The sequence below is a fragment of the Halichoerus grypus genome, chromosome 2 (assembly GCF_964656455.1).
Source record: "Halichoerus grypus chromosome 2, mHalGry1.hap1.1, whole genome shotgun sequence".
NCBI lineage: Eukaryota > Metazoa > Chordata > Mammalia > Carnivora > Phocidae > Halichoerus > Halichoerus grypus.
In genome coordinates, this window is record NC_135713.1 from 159464229 (window position 1) to 159482582 (window position 18354).

The 18354-nt window shown below is 43.1% G+C and overlaps 1 protein-coding gene across 7 annotated transcripts in view; it reads right to left on the reverse strand.

Moving 5' to 3' along the window:
* Positions 1-18354, reverse strand: part of SPECC1 (sperm antigen with calponin homology and coiled-coil domains 1) — a 271702-nt gene that overhangs the window by 10018 nt on the left and 243330 nt on the right. For all 7 annotated transcript variants that reach the window (XM_078067987.1, XM_078067988.1, XM_078067990.1 and 4 more), the window contains 2 exons: positions 8389-8505; positions 1947-2006 (listed from right to left, as the gene is read on the reverse strand). In XM_078067987.1, the coding sequence (XP_077924113.1) occupies positions 1947-2006; positions 8389-8505 (177 nt within the window). The remainder of the gene's footprint in view (positions 1-1946; positions 2007-8388; positions 8506-18354) is intronic.

Sequence of the window (18354 nt, forward strand, 5' to 3'; positions counted from 1 at the left end):
GGAGTGTAGATAAGACACACTCTGGAGTCCTTGATTACAATACTGAACAGTGAACCAATCCTGAAACTACTTCTGGACTTCTCATTAAAAAAAATAAAATTGGGGCGCCTGGGTGGCTCAGTCGGTTAAGAGTCTGCCTTCGGCTCGGGTCATGATCCCGGGGTCCTGGGATCGAGCCCCACATCGGGCTCCCTGCTCCGCGGGAGGCCTGCTTCTCCCTCTCCCACTCCCCCTGCTTGTGTTCCCTCTCTCACTGTCTCTCTCTCTCAAATAAATAAGTGAAATCTTTAAAAAAAAAAAAAAAAAATATTAAAAAAAAAAATAAAATTAACAGCTTTATGGTTTAAGCAACTATTAGTTGGGTTTTCCATTTCTTGAATTTGTCTTTTTTTAAAAAAGATTTTATTTATTTATTTATTTGAGAGAGAGCACACACATGTACACGAGTGTGTGTGTGTGGGGGGGGTAAGGGCAGAGGGGGTCTCATGACCCTGAGATCATGACCTGAGCCAAAATCAAGAGTTGAACGCCTGACAGACTGAACCACCCGGGCATCCCCCCATTTCTTGAATTTGAATACATACTAATACAATCCCTCTGTTATATTTTCCACTTTTTAAATGTCTGTTTCATGTTCTGGATCATCTCCTTAGTTCTATTTTCCAGCTCAGTAGTTCTCTCTTCTGCTATATCTAATCAGTTTTTCAATCTGAGGGGCTTTTTTAATTTCTAATTTTTATTTCTACTAGTTTCATTTGATTCTTTTTCTAAATCTTTTTTTTAATAGTACCACGGTCCTTATGATTTTTATTTCCTCTTTTACCTCTTTAATATGTTTAAACATAGTCTTTTGTAGTCTCTTTCTTATTATTTTATTATCCCACATTCTGGTAGCTGATCCTCTTGTTTGCTCTATCTGCTGATTAGCTCAACTAGATCATTTTCTTGAGTGTTTTGTAATTTTGGATTGTGAATGTATTTTCAGTGGCCATTGTACCACTAGCCCAGAAGCTCTGTGCCTCAGATAATATAAACTAGGGGCTTCTTGCAGCACAGATATAAATTTGAACTCCAAACCTCATCTGGCCCAGTTTTCTTTTCTTGCAGATTTTCCTTTTTTTGGCCACACACACACACACACACACAATCTCAGGTGGAAACCAAGCTTCTGTATCACTTCCCTTGACTGGCGGGTAGAGCTGTTTATTTTCCCCTTCGCTAAGAAGAACATCATTTTGTGACCTTGGGTTTTGTGCAAGGGTCTCAGTACTGATGTTCTGTTTACGGGAGCTCAGCACCTTGTCTCGTGTTCCTGTGTGGGCATTAAATAAAACCTATACCCATGAGGGAGTCTTTTACTATGAGCCCTCTACCAGCACTCCCAGACCCACTTCTGAGGCTTGCCAGTCTTAGTTTATGCCTCGTGGCTCTGGTTTTCACTTCTCTTTGAATTTCTGACATCTGGCCATTTCCCATTCTTTCTTCTGACCACACCTATGTGTTGATATTTTTATAATTACATTTTATCCAGATTTCTAGGTGACTTGAACAACAGGGCTTTAATAATTCAGTCCACTGTGCTTCCAGATATGAAATTTATCCACAAGGAAATCTTTGAAAAAACTCTAAATCATATGTGGTTAGACAACTGGATTAAAAAAAAAAATTTTTTTTTGAAGTAGGCTCCACACCCAGTGCAGAGCCCAATGCGGGGCTTGAACTCACAGCCCTGAGAATTGAGACCTGAGCTGAGATCAAGAGTCAGATGCTGAACCGACTGAGCCACCCAGGTGCCCCAATAATATTTTCATATTTGGGATCATGAATAACAGATCTTTAGCAAATGGATTTTAATGTTCTGTAAGAAATTGTTCAGTAGATGGCATAAAGTTCTTTCTCCTATAAGTAGAATAAAGTATCACAAGGATATAAAATAGGATACTTACCAGGCTGGGTTTGATGCCTACACTTTCGGCTGCTTCAAATGCCAACAAGAGATTCCTTTTCTAGGTTAAAAGGACAGAGACTGGAATTATCAACTAAAAACACATAGCTTTTGAAAAAAATAAAAATAAATATAAAAATATATAGTTTTTGCCAGGAAAGAACACTAAATGACACTCCCATATAGATGATCTACTATTATAAAACACTTAAAATTTTAAGTCAAATATGCAAACAGGGTTTCAGTCCAAGGAAGAAAATGATTGACAGGTTAAATAATTAAAATGACATTATCGATTGATTCCTGACTATCAAAGATAAATATTTGTTAGTTCAGTTATTTTTTACTTTGCCACGATTTATGACATACACATTCTGTTGTGTATCAAGAGTTGTTTAATCACAGTGCTATATATACCATTTCCCCCTAGAATTCTAAAGGCACTGTTCCACATTTAGCCCGAATTTGCAGCTTCTTCTTGAGACTCTTTCTGGCTCTTCTGATGTTTCCTCACCTGGATGAACTTAAGGATCACTTAATCCTGCCTCCTCCCCTCCATGGTTCATTTGAGAGTCATTAGGATAACATCAAAATTTAATTAGATTGGTATATTAAGTTTAATCAAGAAAGTCATGTTCCTGTAAGTAATATTCACGTTTTATGTTCCCCAGTAGAATTTCTTGATTTTATGCATTTGGATTTTACGCATTTGGATTTGATAAATAATTTTATCCCTTTTTCCATTTCCGCATGGCCTCCACCCTCTGTCCTTGGGTGCACATTTGCTTCCTGAAGGTGGGTGGCCCCCACCCTGAGACTGAAGCAAACTCTCTGCCCTAGGTACTAGGTCACAGAAAAAGAGAAAGACGAGGCTGTGCACGTTTTCTCCCAGGCTGTGGTCGAGGCCTGGGAAAGCTGTTGATCTGTGGTCATCTTGCCCAAGCCACCAGCCCTCTTCCTCCAAATAAAGGGAAATTTATGGGCATGAACTGGAAACCTTATGCTTGTTTCCGTAACACTGCTCTCTGTTCTGCTGAGACAGGAGCTCTAAGTTGGCTCCTGGCTTCCTTTAATTGAGCCCAAACTTGCGGCAGCCATCTCCTATTTTGTGCTTATTTTAAAGTCCCTTTTGATTAGTTTTGAGGGGGAAGGGGGGACTGTAAGCCAGTTTTTCGGCTACCATTATTCCAGAAGTCATGGCATTTGATATGCAATGCCAACTTGTTTTCTAAAATGCTACCCCTGGGGCACCTGGCTGGCTTAGTTGGTGGAGCATGGGACTCTTAATCTCAGGGTCGTGAGTTCAAGCCCCATACTGGGCATGGAGCCTACTTAAAAAAAAATAAATAGAAGGCTGCACCAATTTTCAATTCCAGCAATAGTGTGTAAGTGTCCATTTTCTCACACTTTTACCTGCATAGACTATTATGACCAAGCACTGTTGCCTAATTCTTTCATTGCAACGGTGTCAGGCCCCCACAAGGCCAGGGGGTGGGGGGTGGAGAAAGCTGCCACTTACAGGGAGCAGGGGGGAGTGTGCCCAGGGCGGAACCGAGAGGTTCCCAGAGCCCTTCCAGCCCCAGGATAGCATTAGCCCCTGGTAGAGATCTTGGTGTTGGCCTCACTAGCAGCGCATCTCACCTAAAACTGACGGCAGAAAGCATCCCACGTCCAGAAAATTTCTCCTCTCACGTTAAAATTTTGTTTCAGACACTGACACAAAAACACTCCGTTCTATCACCTGAATCTGAGTAGCCTATGTGGAAGTTTCATGGGCTGACAAATACGCTTTCTGTTGAAAAAAATGCCCAAACCTTCCACTGACTGTAACTCACATCTCTTTAATGTCTTCGAAGACGTCCTTGTTAGTTTTATCAGAAAGTCCCTATTTAACACTGATGTCCAACCGACCTGGTTTCATTACATCCGTCTGGGTAGATGGAACAGCTCATGATTTCTGAACTTCCCGGGCTATCATTAATCTCACAGACCCGCAGTCTTCCACAATCTGACTTGGGTGCTCCCTGAAAACAGCATCCTAGATTAGAGGGAAGACATTCAACCCTACATGTAGAGACCACGGGCCCCTGTACCACAAGGACAACGGGAAGTGAGTAAATGGTGGTGTCTGGGTGTTGCATGTTTCCAAATGTGCAGCCAGTGACCAGGGCAGCTGGGCCGTGAGGTGTGTGGGAACCATGGAGACCCATGGCAAGACACCACACTTTCATAAGGAAGCAGCGCTCATGATTCAAAGTGTGAAAGCAAACACTTTTAGGTTCGTTATTTTCCAACAGATCCAGAGTGATCTGAGGACGAAGAGCCTAGGTGTGCTTTGCATGAGAGCAGACAAACATTTCACACCTTCAGGAAGATTCCTGTTTTAGATAGGGTGTGCATAAGCGTGGAGACTTCTATTTACGATAGTTTTAGTGAGGTCCTCCTCCGATGATTCTGAATTGTTTTATGCCCACTCTTGACTCAATTATCTTCATAATATCACATGGAAAAGACAGAGGCTGCAAAGCGAAGAGAAGGGACACGGAGGTCACTGCTGGAGGTGGGCTCTGTCTGCGAGGGGCTCGATGCACAGGCTGTGGGTACCCCACATGGCCCCAGCTTGTCTCCTCCTTTCTGGCTGCTCCACTCTGGTTCCCTTTGCTGGGTCACTCTCTCCCTAGACGACAAGCATTGGAGTCAAGGTTCCTTAGCCTTCTCTCTATGCCTCTGTGATATTGTGATTTATAGCAAGAAATATACATTTGGTCTTTGTCCACAGTTCCTGGCACAGGGCTCCTAAAACCCTTATCATTTCCCATATAAGAGCTATAGGGGCATACTTTGTTATGATCTTTGGTTTTTGTCCTCAGTTCCAGAAAATGGCTTCAGAACAACAAAGTTGAAATAGATGTCTTCTGTTACTCGTAACAAACCTCTTTCTTTTTTTTTTTAAAGACTGCAACATCTCTTTTTTTTTTTTAAGATTTTATTTATTTATTTGAGAGAGAGAGAAGGAGAGACAGTGAGAGAGTACAAGTGGGAAGGAGAGGGAGAAGCAGGCTCCCTACTAAGCAGGGAGCCCGATGTGGGGCTCGATCCCAGGACTCTGGGATCATGACCTGAGCCGAAGGCAGACGCTCAACCAACTGAGCCCCCCAGGCGCCCCAACAAACCTCTTTCAACCACACCTGAGTTTATGTTAAAGAGGTGATTTTTCAAAAAACCCCAGATAACCTAAGGATGGGGGCTGGCTGCTAGGGGAACCAGCCATGTGATTAGAAGGTTGGAACTTTCAGGCCCATATCCCCTGACCCCAACCTCGGGGAGGGGAGACAGACTGGAGACTGAGTTCAATCACCGATAGCCAATGGTTTAATCAATCGTGCCTATGTAAGGAAGCCTCCATTAAGCTCGAAAGGATGGGGTTCAGAAAATGTGTGTTGGGAGGGTGATGCACTCCAAGGTCCAAGGGGACAGAAGCTCTTGCGCTCGGGACCCTTTTGGACCTCACCCTAGGGGTCTCCTCATCTGGCTGGTCATTAGTGTCCTTCAATATCCTTTGTAATAAACTGGTAACCTAGTAAGTACTGTTTTCCTGAGTTCTGTGAGCCACTCTAGCAAATTAATTAAACCTAAGGAAGGGGCCACGGGAACCTCCGGTTTAGTCGGTCAGTCAGAAGCAAGGTGACAACTACATGGTCACCGGGGTCTGAAGTGAAGGGCACGGTCTTGTGGGACCGAGCCCTTAACCTGTGGGACCTGATGCTCGTTCCAGGCGGACAGTGTCAGAACTGAGTCACACTTGAGGATACTCAGCTGGTGTTGCAGAACTGCCCAGTATGGGCAAAACCCGCCATCTGTTTACAGAAGTATCAGAAGTGAAACGCTGGCAGCAGAGTGGATACAGACGAGTTTCTCTTCAGAGCTTCCCTTAGGACCTAGGACCGAGGTGATCTCCACTCTCGTGGCTTTAAATACCATCTCTACCCGCCCTGTTGGAGACAATAGCTACACCTGACACGTGGCTATTTAAATCAAAAGTAATTAAGATTAATAATTCAATTTTCCAATCATTGAAAGCCACATTCATTAACGGCCCATGGCTACCATGTTGGATAGCGCAAATGTAGAACTTTTCCATCATTTTGATTCACTTAGGCAGCCCTTACCTACTCCCTGATGACTCCCGAATCTGCCTTCCAGCTCTGATCTCCCCTCTGAATTCCACATTTATTATCCAACCACCTGCCTGACATTGCACGCTGCATACTTTAGGAACATCTCCCACTTAACATGATTAAGAACAGAACAGCTTTTCTGGTTTTGTTTTCCAAATGTTTAATGCTCCTGTCCAGCCTGCTTCACGGACTACCAACAAAGCACCACGCACAAATTTTCCGTCTTGAGATTTTTATACGCTCTGTGATGGTTAATTCTATGTATCGACGTGGCTAGGTCATGGTACCAAATGTTTGGCCAAACATTATTCCAGACGTTTCTGTGAAGGTATTTTTAAGATGAGATTAACATTTAAATCGGCAGACTCTGGGTAAAGCACATCACCCACCATAGCATTAGGCCTTAATAGAAAAAGCCTGATCTCCCTCGAAGACGAGGGAATTCTGCCAGCAAACTGCCTTCAGATCCAAACCGTGGCATTCAACTTTCTTGCACACACACACACCCTATTACTTCTGTTTCTCTGGAGAACCCTGACTAACACTGCAGAAAATTAAATCACTCCGTTCAGTTATTATCACCATCAGTGCCATGACCATGCACTGGGCTTTATAATCAAAACAGAACTTTCCAGCATTTCTATTCCTTCCCCATCTTGGAAAATGACCTGTCAGGCTAGACATGCCTCTCCTTCCTCATGTCCTCCCCCACAACCAACCAGTTACTAAGTCCAGCGGATTCTACATCTAAGACCTATTCTGAATCTATCTCCATCTTTCTATCCACGATGCTACCGCCCCCGCCGCAGCTAATGGCTGGAGTCAGGGACGCTAAGCCCTCACATTGATGACTGCAGGGGCCTCCCATTTGGTAGCACCTCACCCATTCTTGTTCCTTTCCCAGTTCTTTTTCTCACATAACAGCGAGAAAGATCTTTCAGAAACACGAATCGTGTGTCTCCACCATTTAGAATCCTTCAATGACTTCCCACTGAGTTTAGAGCAAGAGGCAGATTTCTTTCCAGAGCCCTCTGTGGAAGGCCTGCAGGGTCTGGCCCCATCTGGCCCCCAGGACCATCACAGGCCACTCTTCCCCGCTCACTGCACTCCGGCCAGTGGGCCCTCCTCCACGTTCCCTGACCACACCCAGGTGTTTTCTTGGTCAGGCTGCTCCCTTGCTCTGGAAAGCTCCCCCTAGCTCTTTGTATTACTGGCTCCTGGTTCGTTCTGAAGAGTATCGCCTCTCAGAGAAGCCTTCTCAGCCTTCCTGATCTAAATTAGGAAACCTGTTCACTCCCATAGCATGAGGTTTCTCTCATAGCTCTTCTGCAATTTATTTATTTATAACATTACCTGTTACAGGTTTACTCACTTATGGACCTGTCTCTCTACTTTAGAGGGCAAAGAACAGGTCTACTTTGTTCACTGTTGTCTTTATTACTGTGCACGATGCTTGGCAAGTAATACTTGTGGAGAGAATGAGCGCAGGGCTGAGAACAGCATTTTCCAAAGTACGCTCTGTGGAATATGATTTTGTAGGATGTTCTAGGTCAGGGTTTGGCAAACTATAGCCCGCAGACCAAATCGGGCCCACAGCCTCTTTGTGTAAATAAAGTTTTTTTGGAACACAGCATGCCCATCCGTTTTGTCTCGGGCCACTTGGGCACTATTATGGTAGATGAGTAGCTGTGACAGAGACCTGTGGACCCACAAAGTCCACTATTTGGCCCTTAACAGGAAAATTTGCCAACTCTTGTAGGTAATTGTATTAAAAAATTCTGTGGATCTGATATATGTAGGGTTAAACAGAGTCACACGGGTTTCTTTCATGTTTCTTTCATGTTCCTGAAGTCTTTACTGTGCTAATGAGCACTGTGAATCTCTAAGAATGTGACATAATATACAGTTTCCCAAGCTTATCTGAGCAGCGAGATCCTTTTGTTGGTGCTTCTGGTTCTTTTAGAAAAGACTGAAAATGCTGGCCAAGGTCTTAAAGCCACGAAGGTAAAATTTCATCAAGGCTTTCTCTCAAAAAATGGGGGACAGTCACAGTAAACTGGTCTTCACTCCATTTTTCCAGGCCACAAGGGCAACTGAGAAGCATTTACCGAGGGTAATACACTCAGTAGCTATGTCTGCCTGGTACCAATATCCTGATTTCCACCTGGAGTCTATAAACACCACCCCATCTGGATGTACAGTATTATAGGAATTCCCCTTGCATGTTCTAGAGGATAACCAGGGGTGACTGGGCAGGTGACTTACTTTCTCCTGACTGTTCAGCTCCTGATATGGGATGTGGGCAGGCAGGTAGGTATGAAGGAGAGCACAAAAGGCCAAGCCATCACTCCAGCTGCTGCTGAAATTGGTGATATCAATGTTCTGTAGGGGGGGAAAAGCAGCATTAATCTCCAAACTGTGCAAGGGCAGAGAATACGAACGAGACTATGGGAAGATGGGTATCCACCTCTGGGTTTGCAGGAAGGCCGGATGAGAAACCACCCAAGACTGCCGGGAGTCCATTTAATTTTGGTACCAGCAATGGCCCGGTGTCACCCCAATCCACTCACAGAATCGCATGGAAAAAAAGCCTTAAGGGCTCCCAACCCTGGTGAATTTCTGCCTACCCGGTGGTACGTGAAAAGCTCCAAGACATCTTATTCTCAAATCCACCCACTCAATTAGCTTTCTTTTAGCTTTCTTTCTTTTTTAAAGATTTATTTATTTGAGAGAGAGAGAATGAGAGAGAGAGCACATGAGAGGAGGGAGGGTCAGAGGGAGAAGCAGACTCCCCGCTGAGCAGGGAGCCCGATGCAGGACTCGATCCTGGGACTCCAGGACCATGACCTGAGCCGAAGGCAGTCGCTTAACCGACTGAGCTACCCAGGCGCCCTCAATTAGCTTTCTATGTCCCAGCATTTCCCAGATTTATCTGGTCAAGGAGGAATCCTCATCATGATCGTCATGACGTATGACCCCAATTAACAACAGGTAGACCAAGACAAACCAAGATCTTAAAAACCTAGATGGCCTCTAGCGATGAGGTAGGTCAAATGGCTCGTTTTATAGGAAAGACATGGAGGAGGTGGTGTCCACACGTCACACACATTGTACCTGGATGATGGACACTCCGGCAGGCCAAGTCCCCACCCTGTGGCCCTTTCTAGCAAACCTCTTCTGGCTTCTAGCCAGAGTCCAGGGTGACCCAGGTGGACCCTAGAACGTCCCCCCCAAAGCGCTGCCTTTCAGGAATGTCGGATTCTCCAGCCTGCTTTGCAATTACGTCTACCTGGGGGAAGGATCTCTGGCTGAGAGCAACACACAACCATAATAATGCCTTTTCGTTCTGGTTTTCATGACTCAAGCACAACCAGATTTTAAGAGCTGCTAAGCATCCGTGTTACATAAAAGTCTGAGAATGCCCCGTCTCCGTTTTCCGCCTGAATGTGCACGAGCTGGGCCTCCTGGTAAACTGATCATTTGCATTCTTGGCTTCAAAAAGTCTCCCTGGAGACTCTGGAGCTACCTGATGGGGCCTGGATGCTGCTTCAGAAATGGGAAACACTGTAATTTTATATTTTCTCAAGAGGTCTGCATGTTAAAAAAGAAGAGGAAAGACACAGGCGGGGGCCATGCCCTGTCCGGTTCACTCGAAGTCTCAGGCACTAGAACCAGACGCTCATCGGCTCATCGGGCCCTGGGAAGTGGGCGCAAGGAGCGGGCTGGGCCAGCCTTCGGAAAACCAGTGCTTGTGGACACGGAGTCCCCTTTCTTTGGCACGTAGAGGTCGTCTGAGACCCTGTCTCCCAACCCATCTCTCACGGTACCTGTGACCTGGCAGAAGGAAAGCCGGACTTTCTTTCCAGGGACCGCTTGCTGATGGTTATTGTTCATGCTCAGCACTAGGGCATCTGTGAAAACGGGACAAGCACGCACCACACCTGGCAGTGTTCGCTCCGAAAGGCAACGTCGATGTACAGCTCATTTCATCGTCAAAGGAAACTGAGGCCGGAAGCAGTGGTGTTTCCGTCAGAAAGGCCACATTTTAAATAGAAAGCCAAACATTCAATGAATGACCAGGATGTAAGTCCCTGAAATATGAGTGCCGGGACATATCAAGCTCCAAAAATGCGGGCAGTGAGGGCGGTAAAATTCATTGAGTGTCTACAATGTGCCTGGTGCTGGGCAGTTCCTTATTTAATTCTCAGAATGACAATACATCGTAAGTAGCGCTGTACCCATTTCACAGATGAGGAAGCCAAAGCAGGAAGAAATATCACTGGGGCCAGAGTTAGGGGCAAATTGCAGTTCTGCTCGACAGCAAAGCACATCATGTTTGCTGTCCTTCCTTCCTTTTTTTTTCTTTCTTTTTTTTCTTCCTCCTCCTCTGCCTTCCTTCATAAATTTACTTCATGCCTAAAGTTTTTAAGTTTTGAGAAATCTTTCATTTCCTAAAACGTGAGAACATTTTACCCACTTATCTCCTGTACCATTTTTTTTTTTAATGATACAAAATGCCATTTTCCTTCATCTGCACGATCTTCAGAAGCATTCTGAGAGGCCAGACAGACCCAAAGGGGTGACGAGGCCATCCGTCTCACAAAACCAAGAAAGTGCCCAGTATTTCAGCTAACTGAGTGTCACCTAGGAGCAGTTTTGGAGTTTAAAGATTTTATTTATTTATTTGAGACTGAGAGCGAGAGAGCACAGAGGGAGAGGAAGAGGGAGAAGCAGGTCTGCCGCTGAGCAGAGATCCCGACGTGGGGCTCGATCCCACGACACTGAAATCATGACCTGAGCTGAAGGCAGATGCTTAACTGACCGAGCCACTCAGGCGTCCCCACAGGAGCAGCTTCTGATCTATAAGTATAAATGAGCAACAGGTTGAGACTATAAAATCTGGTTGGAAAAAATCAGTCTAAACGACTCACAACGTCAGGAGAGCTCAGACGGCCCGGAAGCTTCTAGACAGACGGCAGCTCGCGGGCCTTTCCAGAAACGTGAAGCACACTGTAAAGCAGACCCTGGCGCTTCAGCCGCAAGACCACACCAACACTACACAAGAAATAGGAGCAGGGCCCTATCTTTAAAAAAAAAAAAAAGGGAATTATGGAAATTCCAAATCTAGGCAGGTTGTCAAATCCAACATCCAGGTCAGGAAATGCTTCTTTCATGTAACCCACAGCCACCATGTTTAAGACGTGGAGTTCTTCTGACACTGGAAGAGATGGATGACAACCAGCTGTGATCTGCAGCATTATACTCATTCCAAGAACATGTGGCTATCAAGTAAAAACTTTACCCTTCTTAGGATAAAGTGGAACAGCTCAATTCTAGTTCCCTGAATGTCATTTGAAATCCTAATTCCATTGGAACGACAAGAGCATCAACAACCCCCAAGTCAGCACAGCTGGTTGAACAACTGAAAATGTGCGTACGTTTATGATACCTCACGTAAGAGGATGCAAAGGACTCTACACATCTCAGTGGTGGCTTTGTAGCGATGGTTAATACAAAAGCAGTCCATTTCTGCTCATTGAGGTATCTTTTTGTGAGCTGTATGATATAACTTAGTGCATGAGGAGTTAGCTGAGGTGGGGTGCCACACTTTAAGGCAGAGTGTGTGGGTCCCAGCGAAATGGGCTAAGACACAGTACGGTTGTGGCCACCTGCGGGGGAGGACGAGGTAGCCACGGCAGAAAGGGGCTCACGTGGACTGGACCAATGCACTGGGTAACAGGCAGAAAGACAACAGTTTCTTGGGCATGGCTAGCTGGCCAATCCTAGGAACCCCAGGAACCAAGCGAGGACTAATTCCAGGTCCTACCCCTAAAATGTGGGTGAAAACTTTTATTTTTGGTTAGGGATGATCAGGATTGGCTTGGCCTTGGATGGGGGGAGGTGGCTCTTGCTGAGCTTGTGGGTTATAGTCCTCAATGCTCACAGATGAACCTCTAACTTAGGACAAAAACGGAGGCTAATAATACAAACACCCCCAAGGGGTGTTAGTTAATATCTTCCTTCTCCCAATTATCATTCAGCTGAATTCTTAGGGGTTCATCAAAAGAATAAGAGGAAAAACAGAAAATGATCAACAAGGCATTCTACAAGGCATATCGTCAGTTATTTTCCTTGTTATTTACTCCTGAATAAAATCAAGTAGGATAATTGTTATCTTTAACTGGAAGTTAGTAACGGGCCAGGAGCAGACAGAGGATTGTGGGAGTGCTAGCAGTGCTGTTTCTAGACCTGGATGCTAACTGCATGGGTACCTTCGTGTTGTGAAATTTCATGGAATGGTACACTTGCATGTTCTATCTCAGTAAGAAAGGGAGGGAGGGAGGGAAGAAGGAAAGCAGAAAAGAAAGATGGACTGATCCTCTTAAGGGACTGCACTGTGGCTGTTAAAAAAGAGAGCGAACTTTTTGGATTTTATGTCCTATAAGAGTTACCGAGGGGGAAAAGAGCAACAAAGAAACTTCTTGCTGATTATTTCCCCAAGGGAAATGGTAATTACTCATTGCAAATTATCTTTAACTTTCTCTGGGATATAAATACGTTAGAGATATTTCTGAGTGGAAAAGAAATCTGGGGAAAGGAAGTCTCACATATACACATATATGGCACATGGTATCAGATATACATACATATATATATATGGTAACATTCCAAGCACCTCCAAAACAGGTTAAGTTTCTATAGAAGAAAATTTTGTAAGATACGGAATTTTGTCTTCAGTGCAGCAAAAGTCATTTGAGAAAAGTGAATACACTGAAGAGTATTTACATGAGAAGCTAAGCTAACTTCAGCGACTATCCAAGAATATTCCCTTGAGTGGCCGAGACTGTAGACAAATAAAGCTCTACAGGGGTGAATGTGGAGGTAGCACTTGTAAATAACATGGGGGGACAAAAGCAAAGCAAAACCCAGCAATCTACAGCACTTGCTTCTAGAAGGTTCATTCCATTTGCCTTTTGTTGCCTGGAAACACCAGGGCTTGGTGAAAACATCAAGTGCTGGAGAGAGAAGCTGCAGAGTGCACGCTGAAATGGGTCCCGTGCTCAATTCCGCGGAGGCTGCAGCTGGATTCTATAGTTGTCTGACCTCAATCCCACCACTTCATCTTTTCTGAGGCTCTCTAGCTTCCTCCATTAGATTTCTGTGAATGGGTTGACTCTGTGTGCACTAAACTCAGAAGTCTAAAAAAAAAGTTAAAAAGAGAAAAACCCCAAAGCTTCCGGGAAGAAGTCAGGAGACCGATAAGAAAATGTAGTCTGTTGGTCTAGGAAGACAGTAGAGTAGAATCCTCAGTGGACACACCAAGGATGCAGACTACATCCAGAGCACCTCCCTCTGCAAATGACCCAAAAACCAACAGAACAGCTCTTCCCCAGCTAAAGATGGAAGGAAAAGCCACATGGAGAAGGGTAGGAGGGGCAGAGACATGGTCGGGAACCAACCCTCCAGTGCAGGGACCTACAAGTGGGGGGCAGCATGTCACAGGCATGGAGATCCTCTCTGAGGAGTGAGGGGATCAAGGGCCACATCAGGTAGCCCCCCACCACCCTGGTAAGATGAACTCCCATAACGTCTGGCTTTAAACATCAGTGGGACTTAAATCTGGGAGAGCCCAAGGGCTACAGGAAACTGAGACTTAATGAGGAACTCAAAGATAAAATTAAAAAAAAAAATACCTGGAAACAAGTGAAAATGGAAACAAAATGGTTCAAAATTTTGGGGATGGGGCAAAAGCAGTTGTAATAGGGCAGTGTATAGCAATACGGGTCTACTTCAAGAAACAAGAAAAATTTCACATGAACAATCTAACCTTACGTCGAATTAGAAACTAGAAAAAGGAGAACAAACAAAGCCCAAAGTTGGTAGAAGGAAAGAAATAATAAAGATTAGAGAGGAAATAAATAAAATGGAGACAGAAAAATAGAAAAGATCAATGAACTAAGAGCTAGTTCTTTGAAAAGATAAACAAAATTGGTAAATCTTTAACGAGATGCATCAAGAAAAAAGAGGAATAAAATCAGAAATGAAAGAGAAATTACAACCAACCCCACAAAAACAAAGAATTAAAAAAAACTACTATGAAAAATTATATGCCAACAAAGGAGAAACAGATAAATTCCTAGAAACATACAATCTTCCAAAACTGAGTCAGAAAGAAATAGAAAGTCTGAACAGACTAATTATGAGTAATGAAACTGAATCAGTAATTAAAAAAAAAAAAAAAACAACTACCAACAAACAGAAGTCCAGGACAGGATGGCTTCACAGGTAAGTTCTATGAACCATTTATTTTTATTTATTTTTTTAAAAGATTTATTTATTTATTTTAGAGAGAGAGAGAGAGAGAGACCGTCCGTGCCCACGAATTGGGGATGGGGCAGTGGGAGAGAGAGAGAATCTCAAGCAGACTATGGCTGAGCATGGAGCCGATGTGGGGCTCGATCTCACCACCATGAGATCCCTACCTGAGCCGAAACCAAGAGTTGGATGCTTAACCTACTGCACCACCCAGTTGCCCCTCTATGAAACACTTAAGAGTTAATACCTATTCTTCCCAAACCATTCCAAAAATTTGAAGAGGAAGGAATGCTTCCAAATGCATTTCACGAGGCCAGTATTACCCTGATACCAAAACCAGACAAAGACACTACAGAAAAGAAAATTATAAGTCAATATCCCTGATAAACATAGATGCAAAAATCCTCAACAAAATATGAGCAAACCCAGAAAAAGACAAATACCATATGATTTCACGTGTATGTGGAATCTAAAAAGCACAGGGCAGCTGGGTGGCTGAGTGGGTTAAGCGTCGGACTCTTGGTTTTGGCTCAGGTCGTGATCTCAGGGTCATGAGGTCAAGCCCTGTGTCAGGCTCCACACTCACCATGGAGTCTGTCTGAGATTCTCTCTCTGCCTCTCCCTCTGCCCCTCCCCTACTCTCTCTCTCTTTAAAATAAATAAATAGATAAATGAATGAATGAATGAATAAAAATCTTAAAAAAATAAAATAAAAAGCAAAACAAACAATAACAAAAAAATAGAAAGAGACTCCTAAATACAGAGAATGAGGTCATAGTTGCCAGAGGAGAGAGTGTGGGGGGGATGGGCAAAATAGGTGACGGGGATTAGGAGGTACAAACTTCCAATTATAAAATAAGTAAGTGCCAGAAAGTACAGCATAGGGAATCCAGTCAATAATATTGTAATAACATTGTATGGGGACAGATGGTAACTACACCTAGCGTGGTGAGTACTGCGTAAGGTACATAATTGTTGAAACACTATGTGCTATACCTGAAACTAATTGTATGTCAACTATACTTCAAAAATAAAAGTTAAAAGAACATATTAGTAAACCATATTTAGCAATACCTTAAAAGGACCATTCACCACAATCAAGTGGGATTTATTAGTAGAAGGTTCAATATCTGCAAATCAATCAACATGATGTACCACCTTAATAAAATGAAGGGTAAAAATCATATGATCATCTCAATAGATGCAGAAAAATCAACATTCATTCACGATAAAAACTCTCAACAAGGTGGGCTTAGGGGGAACACACCTCAACATAATAAAGGCCATATACGACAAATGCACAGCTAACTAAATGGTAAGAAGCTGAAAGCTTTTCCTCTAAGATCAGGAACAGAACAAGGATGTTCACTCTCACCATTTTCATTCAACAGAGTATTAGAAGTCCTAGCCACAGCAATCAGACAAGAGAAAGACATAAAAGGCATCCAGATTGGTAAGGAAGAAGTAAAACTCACTCTTTGCAGATGACGTGATGCTATAGATAGAAAACCTGAAAGACTTCATAAAAAAAAAAGAAAAACTATTAGAACTGATAAATGAATTCTGTAAAGTCACAGGATACAAAATTAATATACAGAAATCTGTTGCATTTCTATACACTAATAATGAACTAGCAAAAAGTGAAATTAACAATCCCATTTATACTTGCATCAAAAAGAATAAAATAACTAGGAATAAATTTAACCAAGGAACTGAAAAACCTATATCCTAAAAACTATGACACTGATGAAAGTAACCGAAGATGACACAGATAAATGGAAATGAAAACCATGCTCACAGAGTGGAAGAATTAATATTGTTAAAATGTTCATACTCCGCCCCCCCCAAAACAATCTACAGATTCAATGCAGTCCCTATTAATATACCAATAGTATTTTTCACAGAACTAGAACAAATGATCATAAAATTTGTATGGAACCACAAGAGACCCTGAACAGCCAAAGTAATCTTGAGAAGGAGGAACAAGGATGGAGGCATCACAATCCCAGGTTTCAAGATATTCTACAGACCTGTAGTAGTCAAAACAGTACGGTACTGCCACAAAAACAGACATATAGATCAATGGAACAGAATAAAGAGCCCAGAAATAAACCCATGCTTAGATGGTCGATTAATTTACAACAAAGGAGGTGAGAACATACAATGAGGAAGACAGTCTCCTCAATAAATGGTGCTGGGAAAACTGGACAACTACATGCAAAAGAATGAAAGTGGACCACTTGCGTACACCACACACAACAATAAACTCAAAATGGATTAAAGACCTAAACGCGAGACTTGAAACCATATAACTCCTAAAAGAAACAAGGCAGTAAATTCTTCAACATCAGTCTTGGCAATATTTTTTTTTGGATCTGTCTCCTTTGGCAAGGGCAACAAAAGTAAAAATAAACTACTGGGACTAGTCAAGCTAAAAAGGTTTTGCACAGAGAAGGAAATCAACAAAACGAGAAGGCAACCTGCTGAATGGGAGAAGGTATTTGCAAATGACATATACGATAAGGGGTGAATATCCAAAGTATATAAAGAACTCATATAACTCAATAACAACAAAACAAAACAAAAACAAGCAATTCAATTTAAAAAGTGGGCAGAGAGGGTGCCTTGGGGGCTCAGTCAGTTAAGCGTCTGACTTCGGCCTGGGATCGAGTCCCGAATTGTTGGGCTCAGTGGGGAGCTTGCTTCTCCTTCTCCCGCTTCCCCTCCTCCACCCCCGTTTGTGCTTTCTCTCTTGCTCTCTCTCTCAAATAACTAAATAAATAATTTAAAAATTTTTTAAAAAATGGGCAGAGGACATGAATAGGCATTTTTCTCAAAAAGGCATGAAAACATACAAATGGATGGCAGATGCATGAAAAGACGCTCAACATCACTCATCATCAGGGAAACGCATATCAAAAAAGATATCACCTCACACCAGTCAGAATGGCTAGTATAAAAGAGACAAGAAATAGTAAGCATTGGCGAGGATGTGCAGAAAAGGGAACACTCATGCGCTGTTGGTGGGAATGTAAACTGGGAATGCGGCCACTCTACAAAACAGTAGGGAGGCCCCTCAAAAAATTTAGAATAGAAATACCATATGATCCAGTAATTCCACTTCTGGGTATTTGCCAAAGAAAATAAAAACACCAATCTGAAAATATGTATGCACTCCCATGCTTATTGCAGCATTATTTACGATAACCAAGATATGGAAGCGACCTACGTGTCCAATGATAAATGAATGGGTAAAGGAGATGTGATACACACACACACACACACACACGTGCGCACATGCACACGAATATTACTCAGCCATAAAAAAGAATGAAATCTTGCTGTTTGTGACATGTAAGAACCTGGAGGGTGTTATGCTAAGTGAAGCAAGTCAGAGAAAGACACGTACCACGTGGAATATAAAAAACAAAACGTATGAACAAACAAACAAACAAGAAACCAGAAACAGACTAATAAATATAGAGAATAAACTGGTGGCTGGCCACTGGGGAAGGGGTGGGGAGATGGGCAAATAGGTAAAGAGGATTAAAAGGTACAAACTTCTGGGGCGCTTGGGTTGCTCAGTTGGTTGGGCATCTGCCTTCGGCTCAGGCCATGATCTCAGGGTCCTGGGATCGAGCCCCGAGTGGGGCTCCCTGCTCAGCGGGGAGTCTGCTTCTCCCTCTCCCTCTTGCTCCTCACCCTTACTCGTGCTCGCTCTCTCGCTTTCAAAAAAAATAAATAAAATCCTTAAAAAAAAGAGGTACAAACTTCCAGTTATAAAATAAATACGTCACGGGGATGAAAAGTATAGCACAGGGAATACAGTCAATAATACTATAATAATTTTGTACGGTGATAGATGGTGACACACTTAAATGGTGAGCATTTAGTAATACATACAAACAATCTAAA